Source organism: Nuphar pumila, chromosome 7 (genome assembly GCF_984573655.1).
Source record: "Nuphar pumila chromosome 7, dmNupPumi1.hap1.1, whole genome shotgun sequence".
Lineage (NCBI taxonomy): Eukaryota > Viridiplantae > Streptophyta > Magnoliopsida > Nymphaeales > Nymphaeaceae > Nuphar > Nuphar pumila.
This window is the reverse complement of record NC_143255.1, coordinates 23,396,911-23,416,321: the sequence shown is the minus strand read 5'-3', so window position 1 is coordinate 23,416,321 and position 19,411 is coordinate 23,396,911. Positions and strand designations below refer to the sequence as shown.

The 19,411-nt window shown below is 39.5% G+C and overlaps 1 protein-coding gene across 2 annotated transcripts in view; it reads right to left on the bottom strand.

Moving 5' to 3' along the window:
- LOC149831530 (transcription initiation factor TFIID subunit 1-like) overlaps positions 1-19,411 on the bottom strand; it is a 94,102-nt gene that overhangs the window by 54,579 nt on the left and 20,112 nt on the right. The window contains exons 3-5 of one of the 2 annotated variants that reach the window (XM_090013945.1): positions 10,545-10,693; positions 3,560-3,622; positions 3,330-3,372 (exon numbers count right to left, since the gene is read on the bottom strand). In XM_090013945.1, the coding sequence (XP_089870071.1) occupies positions 3,330-3,372; positions 3,560-3,622; positions 10,545-10,693 (255 nt within the window). The remainder of the gene's footprint in view (positions 1-3,329; positions 3,373-3,559; positions 3,623-10,544; positions 10,694-19,411) is intronic. The other variant, XM_090013946.1, reaches the window with a different exon arrangement.

The window sequence follows — 19,411 nt, the reverse complement described above, 5'->3', positions numbered from 1 at the left end:
CGAGAGAAATTGTCAATAAAAGATACATAATATTTACTTCCAGAAGAAGGATTGGGAGCTGGACCCCAAACATCAGAACATATTATCTCAAAAGGAACAGAAGCTCTTTTATTTATTTAATGAAAAGAAAGTACATGACTCTTGCAAACTTGATAACTGAAACACATTTTATTCTTTAATGAAAGTTAAACAGACTCTGAAAGAAAACCATTGGACACTAACTTTTCAATAAAGACTTGACTACAATGACCAAGACGAGAATGCCAAAGATCTGGCTTATTACATTTGGATAAACTTAGGACGTTTTCAGAGACATGATCAGATTTGGGCTTCAAGACACTGGAGGCTGGATCTTCATTGAAGACATACATGTTTCCACGTCGCTCTCCTTTAACGAGCATCTCCTTCGTTTGAAGATCCTTGACAAAGACAGAAGTAGGAGTAAATTCCACAGATGAATTGGTAGAGTCAGCAAGTTTAGATACAAAGACAATGTTTTTCTTTATATTTGGTGCATGAACAACATCAGATAAAGAAATAGATGACTCCGGCAAAGGAATAAGGACATTGCCTATGTTTGAAATAGGGTGGTGAGTCCCATCTCCAGTTACAATATTAGATTTTCCAAAATAGGGAACCAAAGTAGAGAATTTACCTGCATTGCCAGTGACATGAGCCGCTGCCCCAGAGTCAACATACCATATTCCATCATCATTCTGTTTCAGGTTCAAGTTGGCCATCGCAGATAGGAAAATATCCTTAGCATCATCACTGACCCGAAAAGTACGTGCAATTCCTGGTGTAGCAATATTTCTATTATTTTGCGCTTTGTTTCGATTTTGCGGGTTGAACCAACAGTTGGCATTGATGTGACCCTGTTTATTACACATGTCTGTTGCACCTTTTCTTTATCTGATACTGGATATTCAACCATGGTTAACTGGTCTGTAATGCTTTTAACTTGATTTAAGAATTCAATAATGCCCATTGCCCCCTTTCTTAACATCTGAAATTCGCGTTTGAGAAACAACACTTTAGCCTCTGATATCTGAGAATATGCCTGAGTTAAGACCTCCCACAAAACTTTGGATGTGCAATCATCAGGAATGGAAATCAATATCTCTTGTGATAATGTGGAAGTGATGTATGCGACGAGAGCTTGATCGCGCTTCATCCAAGAGACGAATGCAGGATTGCAGATAGTACTCGACAATCCTCCATCTTCTTTGGCTTCGGTTATGATAAATTCTGGGGGTATTGGAGTAGAGTCATCCAAGTGGCCTGAAAGGTCTTGACTTCGAATAAAAGGAGCAATTTGCCTTTTCCAAATCAGATAGTTGTTGGTAGTCAGCTTTTCCGAAACTAGCTGTCCAAGGAAGTTGGAAGAAAGACCCGAATTACCTGAAGTATCCATTGGTAGTAGCAGTAACGTTAGGGTTCAGAACTGATTAGAGAAGAGTATTTCAGCGAAAGGTTATGGAAAGGAGTATTTCAGCAAAAGGGAGAAAGGAATAAAGGCAGAAGAAAATAAGTATTTCAGCAAAAAGGGAGAAAGAACAGAAGACTCGGCTGAAGGGGAGAAAGGAACAAAAGCAGAAGAAAATAAGTATTTCAGCAAACAGAAGACTCGGCTGAAGGGGAGAAAGAATAAAAACAGATGTGACATGTCTGTAAACTCAACTAAAGAGGAGAAAGAGCAGGTTCGGCTCGTCTGATTGGAAAAGGAGCAGACGTGACAGAAAATAGAGCAGGCACGGTAGGTCGTGAGGCATGGTAGGTCGTGGCTAATGAAAGACTCGGCTCTTTCACGTTCCCTGATGAAGAGACAGGCTAGGCTAAAGGTGGAGCAGGTTCGGCAGATCGTGAAACAGGTCCTTTCACGTTCCCTGATGAAGAAACAGGCTCGGCTGAAGGTGGAGCAAGCTCGGCTGAAGGTGGAGCAGGCTCGACAGATTGTGGACCAGGCCCTGTCACGTTCTCTGATGAAGGAACAGGCTCGACTATGGGTGGAGCAGGCTCGACAGGCCCTTTCACGTTCTTTGATGAAGGCACTTTTACGCCCAGACCAATCGTCGCTCTGATACCATGTTAAAATTGGTAGCTTTGTCGTGAATACCAAGAGGAAGGTAGTAGAAGAGAGGAGAGAGGAGAGGAAATTTTCCTTGGAATCGGCAGCCACAATTTTCTTATGTGTTACTGCACTAAACATCATTAAGATAAATAGGTTTACAAAGTCTTTTACAATGGCAAGAGTGCCCTTACTTAGTAATGTATATTACATTATAACATACAGGTGGTCTATATGGATATGGATCTTCTACTGGATCCATATCCAATTCGATTTGTATTCTAATAATGTGCAGCTGACAACTTGGAAACCAGAAAGCAGGCAATCCAAAGGTATATCGTGGAAGCACACTTCCATGGATATTGATTTTTGCTATAGCCATATATTCCCTAAAAAATAACAGAATTAGTAGATTTGTTTTGGTTGAATTTGAGGATAAAGTATAAATGATGACTCATTTCTTAGTTTCTTCAAAACATAGATGTTTTTTATTAAATTCACATGCCTTTCAGATAATTGATTCAAAACGAATGAAGTCAAGACAAACATGTTCAAAATTTTCCTCTTACAATAGGAAGAACATGCAAATAATTATGTACTCTGCACATAATTCATAGGTTTTTATATTTAAGTTGATTCATCATTTCCTCATTTGCTACTTACTGATTATTATGAAATTAAGAAATAATATTTTGCTATTGTCTTTAACACATTCCTAACAATTTTGGTCTTCATATCGAGTACACTAATTACAAAACTATGCAATCAAAAAATTTATTATGGATTCCATGAGCATTTTCAAAAGTTAAACAATAAGCTAGATAATCATGGACATAGTAGTAGTGATAGTATATAGTATACTAATTTTTTTTATTCATTTTGCTTCTCAATTCTAAACAACTTCCTCTTAACATCTTAAACATTTCCAGATACTTCCACCTTCGGCTTCATATGAACCTCAAAAGTTCATGTATCTTGCTATAGTTTCCTGCATTGCTTATTGAATCTACTTTCCACTTTAGCAACCTTGGTTTTGCCTGTCTAGCCTCTGCCTAGTGTGATTCTTATCATCTTCGATCTACATGGAGAACCAGTAAAGTTTCATTTGCCATTACATTCTGCAAATAATAAAGCAGTGGAACTCATATAAATGATACAAAGGCCTCGTGAAAGAAATGTCGCAGCACAGTCAGATGGAGTACAAACTATCACCAAACAACAAATGCATGCTTGCGGAACTCAGTGAGATTATAAACCATACCATGATCAGAAGCCCCAGAAGGTGACCTTGTCCTTACTGATAACTGCAAAGGCGTTTCAAATATTTAGCACAGAAAATTAGCACACAAGCATACTAAGCAGGCATACATACATGCAATATCATATATATAGACACACACACACATATTTAATTTAATCATTTGTTGTTTCCATCACATGCTTATGAATTTTACAGTTTAAACCAGAATAGAGTTTAATCATGTCTCATACATCAATCTCAGTAAGTGATGGCCCCAGTTTGTCAGCCAACGCTGAAAGGTGCTCTTTTGCATCCTGAAACACATAAAGACACCCCTCAAATTACTAATACACAGAAATGAAAAACATAAGCAGTAAATTACTAATGCATGATGGAGTACTCTTTAATGTTCAAGAAACAAACTAGAACTTAGATTTGGAAGAAGGTAGCAAATAAAATAAAGATGCCATGGACAAAAGAAACCTTTTTGGATACAAAATACAACATAGACGCTGTTCAATGAGTGGTGTTAACTACACTTAACGAGATGATAATGTGTGCTGGAGTGCCAAAGGTATGTTGATGTGATGCAGGATTATTAGACAATACAGCTGTGGTATAAGCAAGCTTCATAATGGACCAATGCACCCAAAAGACATCAAAAACACACACAGGCAAGGACAGATCACACTTATGGGAGTTGGTAACCGCAAGTAGCAGAAGGAAAATGGGAATTCAACACAACAGATAAACGTTACAAGGTACATGCATAATGCATCCATGCAAGGTTGTAAGTATCATATTGTTACCCATATCAGTCGGGCCCAAAATAAGTATCTTATCTTATCATAAAAAAGGTAATTTTTTAATAAAAAAAATTTGCAAAAATTCTACAAAATCATGAAAAATCAGAAAAAAACAGCAAAAAATCTAAAAAAATCATAACACATGAAACAATGATGAATTGCATAAAATCACATATGAAGCATTTATGTCTCTATGAGCTGCATAAGACATCATCAAACATTAACTAACTCACAAGAACAATGTAGAATATTAAATATCTTGTAATTAAGAACATGCCACAAAACTCATACTTTTATATTACATAAACAAAAATATTATGGCAATAGTTCCACTCGATTTTCAATCAGTTTTAACTCATTACTTGAGTGTCTCATTGTCATGCCGGATCATCTGATGCCATCTTTGTTGGAGGAGTATGGACCTCTATTTTTGTAATGAAATAAGAACAAATACAAATGTGAGCCTCTTATGGGATTATAAGAACACAACCAACCCACAAAGAACCGCTTATGGATCAATCCACACCACTCACACAAGGGCCAAGAGAGTACAATAAATGCTTTTGTATTACAAAGTGCTTTTGAGAAAGCATAAAAATATACAAGGGGAGAGCCCCTATTTATAACAATAGAGGTAAAGTGAGGGCAGCCCAAATGTTGTTTTTGACGAGCTGAACTTCAATCATAAAATTGACACAGGTGACATGTCCTCTACCTCAGTTGAAGTTCATTACCCTTGGCTGAATTCAGATCTCTTTGATAGTTTGAATGAAGAATGTCATTCGAACTGTGTGCAACACGAAGAAGAGAGTTCCAAGATCGTTGGTACATCGGAATCACAGAGCTGTGAAGCAGCACCACCATTGGAATCGGGAAGGTATAAGGGCAATTCCTACACCAAACAGAGAACGGTTGCTTCAGGACTCCTAAATCGGGCTCAAGAGGCTACACCTACCTCCTCACACACCCTTGACGTCAGGAGGTCCAGTCGCATGCGGCATCCTATTAATAAGTGGGTTAGCTACAACAATTTCTCCATGGATTTTCAACTCTTTTTTACTGCTCTCAACAAGGAAGATGAACATATTATGTACTACCAAGCAGTCACTTCCAAGAAATTGGTAGAAACCATGAATGATGAAATGCAAGTCTTGCATGAATGTGGAACCTGGGAAATTGTTCCCAGACCGCTTGACACAAATGTGGTAGGATGCAAATGGGTCTACAAAATAAAATATAAACCAGATGGGACCATTGAACGATACAAGGCAAGACTCATAGCAAAGGGTTTCACACAAGAAGCAGGACAAGACTAAGATGAGACCTTTAGTCCAGTGGTGAGAATGGGAACGATTCGAATCATTCTTTTCTTAGTTGTTGAACATGGATGGACACTGAGTCAGCTTGATGTTAAGAATGCATTTTTGCATGGAGATTTGGAGGAAGTTTACATGGAACAACCACCTGGATACGAGGAAGATTGTAACACAAATATATGCAGACTAAAAAGGGCTATCTAGGGTCTAAAGCAAGCATCCCGCTCTTGGTTTGACAGCTTCTCTCTTGAGATTCAGAAGCATGGCTTTGCTCACTCCCTACTAGATCACTCATTGTTCATCTTTAGAGGGCAAAATGTGATCACCTTATTGCTAATTTATGTTGATGACATTGTCATCACAGGAAACTCTGAGGATCATATCAAAGAAGTAAAGAAACTACTAAGACAGAGAGTCAAAATAAAAGACCCTGGAGCCCTGCGTTATTTTCTTGGAGTTGAAGTTGATAGCTGAGCTGATGGGTTGAGTCTCACCCAACACAAGTATACGATGGAGGTTCTAACCAAAGCAGGTATGAAGGATTGTAAACCTCTAGGGACTCCAAGTATCCTTCACCAAAAACTGAGTGCCCATGATGGAGACTTGTGTGAGGATCCCACTAGGTACCGCAGCCTAATAGGGATGTTACAGTATCACATATTCATTCGACCTGATATTGTTTATTCAGTCAATCAGGTGTCCAAGTTCATGCATGAACCGCGTACTGGGCATATGAAGGTTGTTAAAAGGATACTCAGATATCTAAAAGGCATAGTTGGGGATGGATTGATATATTCTCCAAAACCATCTGGCAAGGACATGCGCGAGATTACTGTATATTGTGATGCAGACTGGGCAAGGGATCCAGATGAACGAAGGTCTACATCAGGATATTGTATCTTCATTGAAAGAAACTTAGTATCATGGAACAGTAGAAAACAAAAGGTCATTGCTAGATCAAGTATTAAGGCTGAGTACAGATCCATGGTTGCCGCTACTACTGAAGTCACATGGGTCTGGCATTTGCTAACTGAAGTGGGAGAAGTGATATCTCAGTATATCTTGTTGTGTGACAATCAAAGTGCTCTCAACATGTCATTCAATCCGGTTCATTACAGTTGTGCCAAGCACATTGAGATAGATCAACATTTTGTGAGACAAAAGGTTAAAGAAAAGGAGATCGAGCCCGAATTTGTTAACACTGAAAGACAAGTTGCAGACATATTCACAAAAGGCTTGACCAAGGATCGTTTTTGGACACTTAAAGGCAAGTTGTTCATGCTTTAAAACCATGATCAACTTGAGGGGGGGTGAAAAAGTCTATTTGTTTGTGTATTGTCTGTGTATTCTTTACTTGTATTTGTTATTTTGTATTTCGGGTCTGAATAACATATCAGACCCGACCCATACTGTAAACGAAGGATATATATACATGTTTTAGGTCACGACAGCTACTCCTCTCTCTTTCATCTCTCTTTTCATGTGTGACAGATCCTAGTGAAATCTAACAAGAAGAAGAGGATCCATCATTTTATTATCATTTTTGACATGGTTGACGAACATAGATTAGGATGTTTTCTCTTTTGTTTAGTCATGTAATGTATTACTCTAATAATAAACAATCATGCTTGTAACTTTTGTTAGTTGTTAACAGTGTTATCCGTTCCATTTTGAATGTTTTGCTAGTGCATTTATATGCTTAATTATTCATAATGGTTTTTTTCATTCCATTCTATGATTTTTCCTAATTTTCCTGATTTTTTGGATATTTTCTCATTTTTGTATATCTTTTAATTTGTTGTGGTTTCTAAAATGAGTTTTTTCTATGATAGCATATGATACGATATTCATACACTTGTAGCTCAGGCCCGTCTTAAACAAGTTTCAATACAGGCCTTACAAAATATATTTGAAAGATCTACTAGGGACAAACAATTTACTATCGACTTTTGTGTTTTCCTTCATAGCCCATTGATCTCATGGAAGAACAAAAACAACAAAGAATAGATTTATCCACAACAAAGACCAAAATATAAAGCCATGGCAGGTGATAGTAGAGATAATGTGGATTAGGTAAAATTGCATGAAAGCCTCCATTTTTATTATGACAATCAAAATGCTTTTCACATAGCAAAGAATCCTAAGATTGAAGACTAAACAAAGCATAGTGAAATAAATTGCCACTTTTTGAGAAAAGCATATCAGGATGTGATAATTTCCTTGGAGCATGTTTGTTCAAGGTAACAAACAGCTCATGTGTTTACTAAGAGTCTTCCACCATCCCATTTTAAGACATTTCTTTCAAAACTTGAGATGATTCCTCTATTATCTTCCCAAGTTTGAGGGGTAGTGTGGACAAATCTAATATACTTGTATTACTATGTAAACATAACATCATTCTTTTATATTAAAGGGTATTCTTGTACATAATCAGTCCATAAGTCATAAGTTCAATGTAGTAGGGTTATTTTGGTACAAGGTCAAATCATATACTCTAGAAATGGGGTAAACCCCTGTAAGGCCTTGTACACTATGTCACATGGGTGAGGGTGCGGGTGCGGGTGCAGGTGCGGGGATTCGGCACTTCCAAAAAACCCGGGTGCGGGGGTGAGGCAGGGGCAAAAATGTAAAAAAAAAATTATATATATATATATATATATATATATATATATATATATATATATATAATTTTGAAGTTTTAACAGTTTAACATTTAACAGTAAACATTGTCATAAACTCATAATATGATTCATCATGCATGTAGTATATCAACCTAAATATCATATGGGGGAGGGGCTCGGCCCCTCCCCTGTCGACCCAAAGAAAAAAACATATGGGGGAGGGGCTCGGCCCCTCCTCTGTCGACCCAAAAAAAAAACAGATGGGGGAGGGGCTCGGCCCCTCCCCTGTCGACCCAAAGAAAAAAACATATGGGGGAGGGGCTCGGCCCCTCCCCTGTCGACCCAAAAAAAAAAAGATGGGGGAGGGGCTCGGCCCCTCCCCTGTCGACCCAAAGAAAAAAACATATGGGGGAGGGGCTCGGCCCCTCCCCTGTCGACCCAAAAAAAAAAAAAAGATGGGGGAGGGGCTCGGCCCCTCCCCTGTCGACCCAATCGACCCAAAAAAAAAGAGGTAGATGGGGGAGGGGCTCGGCCCCTCCTGTGCCAAAAAACGAGGGAGCAGGGGAGGCTCAGCCCCTCCCCTGCCGACCCAACAAGAGACCGAGAGAGGGGGGGAGGGGGGTGCTCGGCCCCTCCCCAGCCGACCCAAGAAGAGAGTGAGAGACATACCTGCGAGCCGAGAGGAGGAGTCTGGGAGGCGGAGCTGGGGGCGGCGGAGCTGGGGCGGCGATGGGAGAGCTCGAGTTCAGGGGGAGAGAGAGGAGAGATTAGGGCAAAAAAAAATTTGCCCTAATCCTCCTTTTCATCGGGGGAAAAAAAAAATCGCCCAAAAATGTGGACAAAAATGACCCTGGGTGCGTCGTGTTGACCGCACCCGGTGCCGCACCCGCACGCGATCCCGCGTTGCGTCGCATCGACGCGGGTGCGGCATCTGTTTTGCCGAGTCCCTGTGACATAGCTTGTACATCTTTAGCAAATGAACTCACTAATTTTTGCAATCATTGTTCTTCCTAATGATGCATACTGAACTATGAAAGACCTCAGCTGGAGGAAGACAAGGAAAGAGAAAAGGAAAAAGACTGTTTCAGTAAAAATGTGAAAATTAGACAATAAAGGACCTTTTTTCTTTGTTACTTGATTAATGGGTTGAAAAACAATATCGGAATTATACTTGAATGTTTAACCTAGTATTTGATTTGATATTTCATTCATTTAATTATTTAGAGTTCTGTACATGAATTGTCTTGTTTCTTATACCATATTTGTTCATTATGTTTGTTAACTTTGTTTTTGCTGTTGATGGCATTCTTTATTTTTTCCAGGAAAGTTAAAGATATTTTATTAAATAAAAGGTCATAAAGGGCGATGAGATTGCACAAACAGATACAAAGTGATCAGTATACAATATGCAGTAAAGCATTTCCCATCCAAGATAAAATCTGAAACGAGTCATTCTGCCTTCACGCACCCCCTTAAATCAGACTGAATCTGGCCGTGAATGCCTGGGTACAAAACTTTTTGTTGGAGACCTGGTCGTTCCTTTCTAGCAAGGCGAACCATCAGGACAGATATATCCATCATTTCGGCACTACTTGTCATCTCTTGTTTTCACAGTTTTTTTTTTCAGTTGGTACGGTTACATGAGGAAGATGTGATATGCATGCCAACCCCAGGCCAAGCAACAGAAAATAGGGATTGAGTGAATGGACAGAACTACATGAGGCGTTCGAACTACTCTACTTTCCAACAGTGCAACAGCTAGCAAGGTGAAAGCCTTTTCTCTTTAGATTCACCTGGGTATTCACCTTATTTAAAGAAACAAGCCAAACAAATACCATAGCCCTAGGTGAAGGCTATACATCCACACAGTACTTGGGAGGCCAATAAATGGAACCCAAGGCCATACGTACATGCAAACAAATATGCAAGCATAAATACAAAGTGCATATATGGTATTGCTTCCAGCAAGACAATTTCTTATGAGAAAATTTTTAGAAATTATTGGTTATTCTCAAGAAAATCCTAGGATCTGTTAAATATTAAAAGTACTTTAGAAAAAGTTAAAAGTATGGTGCTTCATAAAAAATAAAAAATAAATAAACTTAAAGTAAAACAGTTTCAAGCAGTGATAATCCAAAATTTTCACTCCTGATGAGTTAGAAAAAGCCCACAATTTGAGGATCCCACCTGAAGACAAAAATAACAATCAAAATTTACAACATCCTTGTTTTAACATATTTTAATGCCAGCATCTAGAATTAGCTTGTCTTGCAGATATTGAGCATGTTAGTTAACATTACCTGCTCTTGAGGCACAATGACAAACATGGAAGACAGAGTCTACAAGATAAACTATAGACCAAGAGGACTAACATATTTACAGTTCCTCATATTGTTCATATGGTATGTATATTAATGATCTTACCATGCTTTAGAACAAGAATCCTACACACAAACTTGCTAGATCAAGAAAATATATAGTGAAATGATTTACTTCATCAAGGTAATCCACATCAAGGTCACCAGAACCATCAACATTTCCAAATATAAACCCCAAGAGCCGATTCCCTTCATTGCCTTCTTCATAGTCATCCTCATCTTCGGCTGCCAAACGATAGAACTGAAAGATTAATGACCAGATCACTGAAAAATGTTAAGCAAAAGAAAATATAATTATATACTGGTGTTAACAATCACAAATAGAAAATGAAGCACTAATTCTCCTAACCAACATACCTATGTTAAATTAGGTATCAAAAAGCTTAATGAGCCAATGGTTGTCCAGCTATAAAAAAGCAAGTAGCTAACATTAAGCAGAGCATCAAAATACTATATGTTGACACTAACAAATCAAATTTAGAACACTAAGGATAATTGTAGACAAACAAACCTTAATCCCCTTTATATGTATGGAAATAATTTTGTAACAAACATATGCAAAATCATAGTCAACTATGTATCGTAATATCAATGGACTCAATGTAGTTGTTAAAAGTGTTTAAGGACATTGAAGGTATGTTTGGTTGCTCTTTACAAATGTGAAAGTAAATCGCATGAGATTTGAAATCTCATGAGAATCAAAATCACGTGAAATGAATTCTCATGAGATTTCACTTCTCATGTTTGATTGGTTTGAGGCATAGTAACAAATATCGGTATCGTCTATATCAAGGTTGTAAGTATCGTATCATTACCCATATCGGTCGAGCCCAAAGTAACATTGTATTGTATCGTATCGTAAATTTTTAATAAAAATTTTCCTAAAATTCCAAAAAATCAAGAAAATCAGAAAAAATAGGAAAAAATGCTAAAAAAATCATATCACATGTAACATTGATGAATTGCACAAAATACAACTATAAAATCACATATGAAGCATTTATGTCTCTATGAACCACATAAGACATCATCAAACATTAACGAATATAGGATCAAAGATAATATTTCATGCATACCTCACAAGAACAATGCAAAATATTAAATATCTTGCAATTAAGAACATGTTACAAGACTCATACTTTCATATTACATAAACAAAAATATTATGGCAATAGTTGCACTCGATTTTCAATCAGTTTTCACTCATTACTTGAGTGCAGCATTGCCATGCCGAATCATCTTATGCCATCTTTGCTGGAAGATTGTGGAGCCTAATTTTTACCTCAATATAAATCTTTAATTTTCATAAATCCAACTTTTTTGGAGAGTAACTTTGTAAGTTTACTCATAATAAAGATTTTTTTTTACCTTAAACCATTTTCTTGAGTGAAAAAATAATGAAAATGTTTTTTTTTACCTTAACCCACTTCTTTGGGTGAAAAAACTGTGAAACTGCACTTCTAAATTTCTAATAGCCTCTAGACAAATGGAGAAGTCTGCTCTCAAAAGGTATTTAAAACACAAAATGAAAAAAGTAACTTTTGGCCTTTTTAAAGTGCGCCAAAGGTGTATCATACAATACACCCAGTATTGTATGATACGGCATAATACAGGGATGTATCGTATGATACAGGGGTGTATGGGTATGATCGACACTCATATCGCGATACACCTATTGGTACGATACACACTTATATCATGATACGAGTGTGTATCGTATCGCAAAATCCAAAATTAACGATACAATACGATACTTACAACACCGATCTATATCTCGGCAAAGCTATTTCTCGCGATATTATAGGTTTTGTGATAAATCTCATGAAAATATTAAGGTTTAAAAAATAAAAAATATATAAAAATAACAATAGTAAGTAAGAAAATATCATGTTTAGATAATAAAATACATATATAATGAATGAAATAAGTAAAAAATGCAAAATAAAGAAGAAAAACACATTTACAATATAAAATATAAAATATAAAATATAAAATATAAAATATAAATAAAAATAGTAGCAATAATTGATAATATCGCGATATTCTCGTGATAATATCGCAATATTATCAAATTGGCAATATTTTCAAAATATCGCGATATGTTACCTATAATATCATTTGAAAAAATATAGCGATAATATCGCAATATTTTGAAAATAGCATCGATATCTGTGATTATGGTTTGAGGAATAGAATCTCATTTGTATGAGATACATTTTTTTTGGTAAGTTACACGAATTCATTTTCTCTTAGAGGAGGAGGATCCAACATCCCTGAACTACCAGACAGTGATGCAATAGTCATCCTGTATTTCTTGCTCCCCACTCTCTCTGGATTCTCATTTGCTTTGCTTATCCATACAACCCACAATGCAATTATAGTGGATATTTTCAATAGCTCCCAAAACTAACACAAAAATCACAAAAAAAGTATCATCTTGTTGCAACGAAATACCCCAGATGCCAAGAATCGGATCAACTATGAGGTCAACCTTGGTGCAAAACTCAAGGGATTAGAAGTAAGGCTCTAAATGATAGAGAGGGAAAAAATAATTGATTTTAGAAACCAAGTACCTAAGATCCTACAACTTTAGTGAAATCCTTTGATTCTTACCAAAAATAAAAGATTGACACCCAAGGAAAACACTGAAAACTATACAATTGTTTCATTAGATGAACACCAGCAATTTCATGAACTCGGTGAGTTGGATCCTTCGTTAGAAAATCAGAGTTCACTTTAAAAAATGAATCCATAAAACTATGTCAAATCTTTTTGTAAACAAGATACCAAAATGGTAGGAGTTTCGATAAATCGCGCCTTTGATTCAATTCATCAAAAATCCAAAATGGTAAATACTGCTTCAGAAATAAAAGCCCAAAAAAACACTTCTTTTCGCAATAAATATAGAGCCAAGATGTTCGAATTGGATCAGTTGGGTCTTCAACTCACAAAAAACCCTGAAACCCTTTACAACTCCAACCTAAAATATAAACAAAAGGAAAAAAAAACACGGAAGGCCCCCCATAGTTTAATCTAAACGGGCCTTTACTTAACAATATCCTAAAATTCAGTTGTTTTGTTCCTGGCAATTGACTAGGCTTGCTGGCTCATGGAGCTCACCGGAATGGATTTTGGTGAGCTCCCCCGCCCCCGCCCCCCTTCAACAGCCACTCAAGAGGAAGAAAATGATAAGGAATCACGTCGACCTCTGCCCTTTCTTGTTTCTTCTGTTTTAAAATCGTCACTTGAAGGAAGAAAAAAAATACTTCCTACCTCCCTCTCTGTCTTTGAGAGGTGGAGACGCCCCCCTCATCAACCAAGCGGATTCTGTCGAGCTCCCCCCAATCCCCCTTCAGCAACCAGGAAAAGGGAAAAAAATAAATTACCTGGTTTTTCTGGCTACCTGCGAGGCTCGCTTTAGCCTTGCTCCACTGCTCTTCTTAGAAGAAGAGGGAGGGACAAATATTAGGTTCCCCCAACATTCACTCTTTGCTCTTTTTTTTTTGTTAGACTGTATTTCACAGGTGTGATTTCGAATCATTCGAAATCACAACCCAACTTGTGAGATTCAAAATCTCACGGGTTGACATGACATGAAACCAAATCACGTGATTCTAAATCACATGAAACCAAATCCCATGAAGACTAGTATGAATCGTCGAAGGTAGAATCGGAATACGTCATTCGGCAGACCCTGGAAGGTTGCTGGAGCATTGGTGGGACCGAAAGGCATCACCAGGAACTCGTAGTGGTCGTCATGAGTTCGGAATGCAGTCCTTTGGACATCCTCTGAGGCCATGTGGATCTAGTTGTAGCCGGACCGAAGATCCAACTTTGAAAAATAGTGTACCCCATACAATTCCTCCAGCAACTCATCAATCACCGGGATCGGGTACTTGTCCTCAATCGTGATCTGATTAAGAGCCCGATAATCAATATAGAACTGCCAAGATTTGTCCTTCACCAACAGAAACAGAGAAGAATATGGACTCTTACTAGCTATGATGATCCCATCCGAGAGCATCTCCTTCACTAGTCGCTCAATCTCCAAGCTTTTGAGTCTGTGCATATCAGTAGGATCGAACATTAGCTGGCTTGGCCCTTGTTTCAATCAGAATCGCATGAACATGAGACCGAGAGAGGGGAAGGCCCTTGAGCTCGTCAAACAGTGAGCCAAATTCTTGAAGCAAGGCCTTTTAATGGCTTCGGGTCTCTGTTGGGGTCATGGGCACCCCATCCACCGCCATCATCACAAATATATGTGACACACGACACACCCTCCTGAACTACCTTGGTCAGTTGTTTACACTCGGCCAGAGAAGCAGGTGTTCGTGGAGGGGCTGAAATCAAGACCCGAGAGCCTCTGTATTCGAACTCCATATTCATGTCCTTAAAGTTCCACCGAACAGAACCTAAGGACTAGAGCCATTGCATCCCTAACACCACATCAGCACCCTTGATCGGCAGTAGAAACATGTATGTGGTCAAGAGCATTCCCTGGATTTCCAGCTGAATGCCAAGGCAAAGTGTGGTGCATCTAAGTTTGTTGTCATTCCCAACCACTGCCTCGAAGGGTTACTGAAGAGAAGTTATGCACTTGGCCCTCCTTGTTGTTTGCGCACACATGATGTTGTGCATTGAACCGATATCTATCAACACTGAAATAGACAACTGACCGATTCTACGTGGCACTCTTATAGTTTGTGGTACCTCCACACCGGCTAGTGTGTGGCAGAAAATCTCTGGAACGTCATCACTCGGGTTAGACAACTTGACCTCACTAGTCTCGCCATTCTCAGCCTCACTATCGCATAGGTATAGATTCAGGACCTTAAACTTGTGGTCCCTTGTCCATACCTCATCACAGTGATAACAAAGGCCCTTCTTATGGTGCTCCTCCCCATGCTCGCATAAGTAACTTCACTTGAACCTTAGGGTGTGATTCTGGCGTACGTCCTGATTGTGGAGGGTGATCCAAGGCTCGATCGGCAAGCCGTTGAAGGACAGTCTCCCGTGCAGGATGGGTCACGGTCCTGCTAGGGGACAGGTTCACTTGGGGCGTGAACCTTTGGCTGAAGGTCCCACTAGTACGGGTCCAGCACGAGCTCATCCTAGAGAGTTTCTCCTTGGCCACACGTGCCAATTTGAAACCCTGCATCAAGATGGGTCTCGCAACTTGAACCTAGATTTGCAAGTCTGGCTTGAGACCTACAATAAAAGTCTCAATCGCAACGATTTTTGTGAGCTCAACCTCTCGAACTCTGCCTGGTAGTCGATAACGCTACCCTGCTGGCGGATCTTGGACAACGTAACGTGATGGTTGACGTAGGAGAGACAATCTGAACCTTGTCACCAAGGCTCTCTAAAAAACCTCTCAAGAAGGCATCTTTAGTTGGGTTTCCAACCAGTGGAACCAACGGATAGCCTCTTTTATGCAGAGCAGGCCCAAGCATCACAAACCCAACAGCACGCCGACGATGTTTCGGGTCTTGGTACGGACCCATGACCCAGATCCAAACTAAAGTCCTTTAAATAAGTTGCCTAGGCTTTCGTGGGGGGAGAACTTTTCAGAAAAGCACAGCCGCAGTTTTGCTATTTTCATTTTCTTCAGCAGTTTTCTTTTCCATTTTTTTTTGTATTGTTCTCCTTTACAGTCTGACGTCTATTATTGTGATTCTTTATTTTTTGTCCTTTATTTCTTGTCATTACTTTCTTTCTTCATTATTGTTTATTTGCTTCTTTGCTGTTTCACGTCAGTTGTTTTGCAGCCTTTCTCCCCATTGTTTGTCTCAGCCTACAGCAGGCTATTGGCATTTTGTTTATTCCAAACATTATGTTTATTTCCTATTAGCTATTGTTTCTTTACTATTATCATTATCAGTTTGCACGTCATCAGCCTGTTAATACGTTGTTGCTCGGATCCATTGATCCGAGCCTTTCCTCTTCTACGTGCCATTGGATATCGAGTATTGCACAGTCGTGCATTGAAAGGACCTTTCCAACGTCAACCCATAGCGTGACAACGTCGGTTCACTCGCTGATTAAGAAGCAATCATGTCGGCAACCTTTTCGTGAATACTTTCGGCATTCCCCGCTGCATCAAATGGTATCAGAGCCCGGGTTCTCCTCCGTTGTCAGCGATATGGTTCAGGAGGCGAGGAGCGATCCGGCGAATGGAAACGAGCAGGAGGATGCTGGCAGCGAGAGTCCAATGCTGCGTATGTTGAGAAGGATGACCAGAAATGAGGAAAATATGTCAAGGATGAACAGAGAAATCGTGGGCATCTCAAAACGACTAGATGGGATGGAGGCCCGACTAGTTGCCCTCAAAACACAGGGAGAGGGGCGTGCAACGTCAACCCAAAAGCAGGGGGCAGATCAGGGTCGCCAGTCGATTCATGTTCAGCCTGTCCAAGACGAAGTTCCAACGTCAGCTCTCCCTCCCTATTCCGAGTTGCCTCCTCCGCTCCAAGCGAACCAGAGGAACCACGCAGGTATGCCGCCTCCTCTGGGTGTTTCCCTTCCTCTGCAGCAAGCCCTTACGGCTGCACCACCGGCCGGACCTGCTCTGCAGGACCCCAGCTTCACGTTGGGTCCTGCCGAAGGTCCAGGCTCATGGCCGCGAGCTTCTGGGACGGTCCCATATGGTGGGTCGTGCCAGCAGGGTCCCAGCATCACGCTGGGCCTGGTTGTCGATTGAGGCACGGCAGCACAACCCGGGAAGGCAAAAATCCTCTGAAGCCATTTCCTCCACGTCCACGACCAAAGGAGAACCCAGTGGCTAAGACATCTTGGGAGTCAGATTGAGCACTAGAATCTTCAGCGATGCCTTTCAATGACATTTCGTATTGTAGAAGTTTTGCTCGGAGGTCTTCAAATGTGGGAAGCACGGGCAAGCACAATAATGATGTCACCAATACATGATAATCTGGGCCTAAACCATTCAATGTCTGTTGCACTTTATCCTTGTCCGGCACTTCACATCCAATAATGGCTAATTGATCTGTAATGGTCTTCATCTTATTCAAGTAATCCATGATAGATAGACCACCTTTCATAAGAAGCTGGAATTCTCGCTTGAGGAATAAAACTCTTGCCTCAGATATCTGAGAGTATGTCTGTGTCAACTTGTTCCACAATTCCATCGTTGTGCAGTCGTCGGGGACAGCAACTAGTACTTCCTAAGACAAGGTAGAGGTGATGTAGGCAATTAGTGCCTGATCTTTTCTAATCCAAGATACATAATCTGGGTTGCGAACACGGTGAGTAGATGCAGCCTCATGAGCGTTTGTTTCCTCCTTTGCAATGAACTCTAGTGGGACTGGAATTGATCCATCTAGATGACCAAAGAGATCTTGGCTCCTGATAAAAGGAACTATTTGCCTCTTCCAAGTCAGAAAATTGGAGTTATTTAATTTTTCAAAAACAAGTTGACTAAGGAAGTTTGATGACAAACCAGACTGGGATGGAAAAGAATCCATGGTAACGAGACACGAGAATATAAAATGGAAGGCACTCTAAGAAAAGGCAATCAAATGATTACTTAAAACTCAAGATAATGTAACTGTTCAAAATCAGTCCAGAAGAGAACTCACTATAACAGAACTCGAATCCTTTTTTTTTTTGTTTTCAGATCACGAGAATACTCAAATTATCAACTCAATATTTATGAATCAAGCCAAAGCACAACTAATCAACGTTGTGAATATTCAAGATATCGGATCACGTGAACAAGGGCCAGATCACGTTGATTAACTGAGTTTTCAGATTAATCAACGATGAATATTCAGATAAAGGAATGGGAAAACAGATCCAACAGAAAGAGAAGAAAGGAAAGTACAAGCAACGATTCAAGAGATATTGATTAATCGTATTTGCAGATTAATCAGCAATAAAGGAATGAAAAAACAAATTTTAGAGAAGGAAGAAAGAAGAAATCGTGTTTTCAGATGAAGGAAGAAAGAGGAAATCACGAGTTTCAAGATAGGGTTTCAGATGAAAAACACGACAGTGCTTTCAAAAAAAAACTGGAAGAGAAGAGATCGTGGTTTGAGAGAGAAAACGATAACCCAGATTGGGAAGAAGGAAAGTTTCCTGGCTGAAATTAGATGATCTCTAAGGTCATACCTTTTTGGAATCAACACCGAGCCCTAGGTCCAACCATGCTCTGATACCATGTTAGAACTTCAGTTTCCTCCTGGGCTGATCTGCAAAAGAGGGAAAGGTGAGAAGAAAAAAGGGAGAAAGAAGATGAGACGCTGAGTCGATTTTACTGCACACAGGCTGACGATATTCTTTTCAATATGTTATCGTGGCCTGGTTTAATGTATTTAAGCATTAGGTATTAGGTTACAATTTAACAATTTAACAATTTAACAAGTTACAAATTACATGTGTGCCCCAGTAAACACGTCAATAGGATTTCCCAGTTTGGGTCTGGGTCCAGCATACGACACTTAATAACCAAGAGAGGTCGAGTGAAACAGGAAGAACTCGGCTTTTCGCGTGAAACAACAGGCGAAGATAGATGAGGAAGGAGGAGGCATGACCAGACCAGATTCACGTGACCAGAAGAGGTCGCGTGAAACAGGAAGAACTCGGTTGGCGTGACCAAACCAGATTCACGTGACCAGGAGAGGTCGCGTGAAACAGGAAGAACTCGGCTTTTTGCGTGAAACAAGGAGAGAAACAAAAGATCGGCTTTTCACGTGAAACAAGAAGAGAGAAACGAAAGGACAAAACTAATGAAACGTGACCTGATGACGAGGAGGAGAACTTGGCTTTTCACGTCCCTGATGGAGATCCTTTTACGCCCAAAAATGTTGTTGCTTTGATACCATGATAAAACTGCCAATGGGTTGGCATGTTTTGGTGAAGAAACCGAGAAAGGAGTGAGGAGGGAGAACAGAGCCTTCTGTTGAGAATCGGCAGCCTCTCTATTTTCTTAATGGCTGCACTAATTCATCATTAAACTTAATAGGG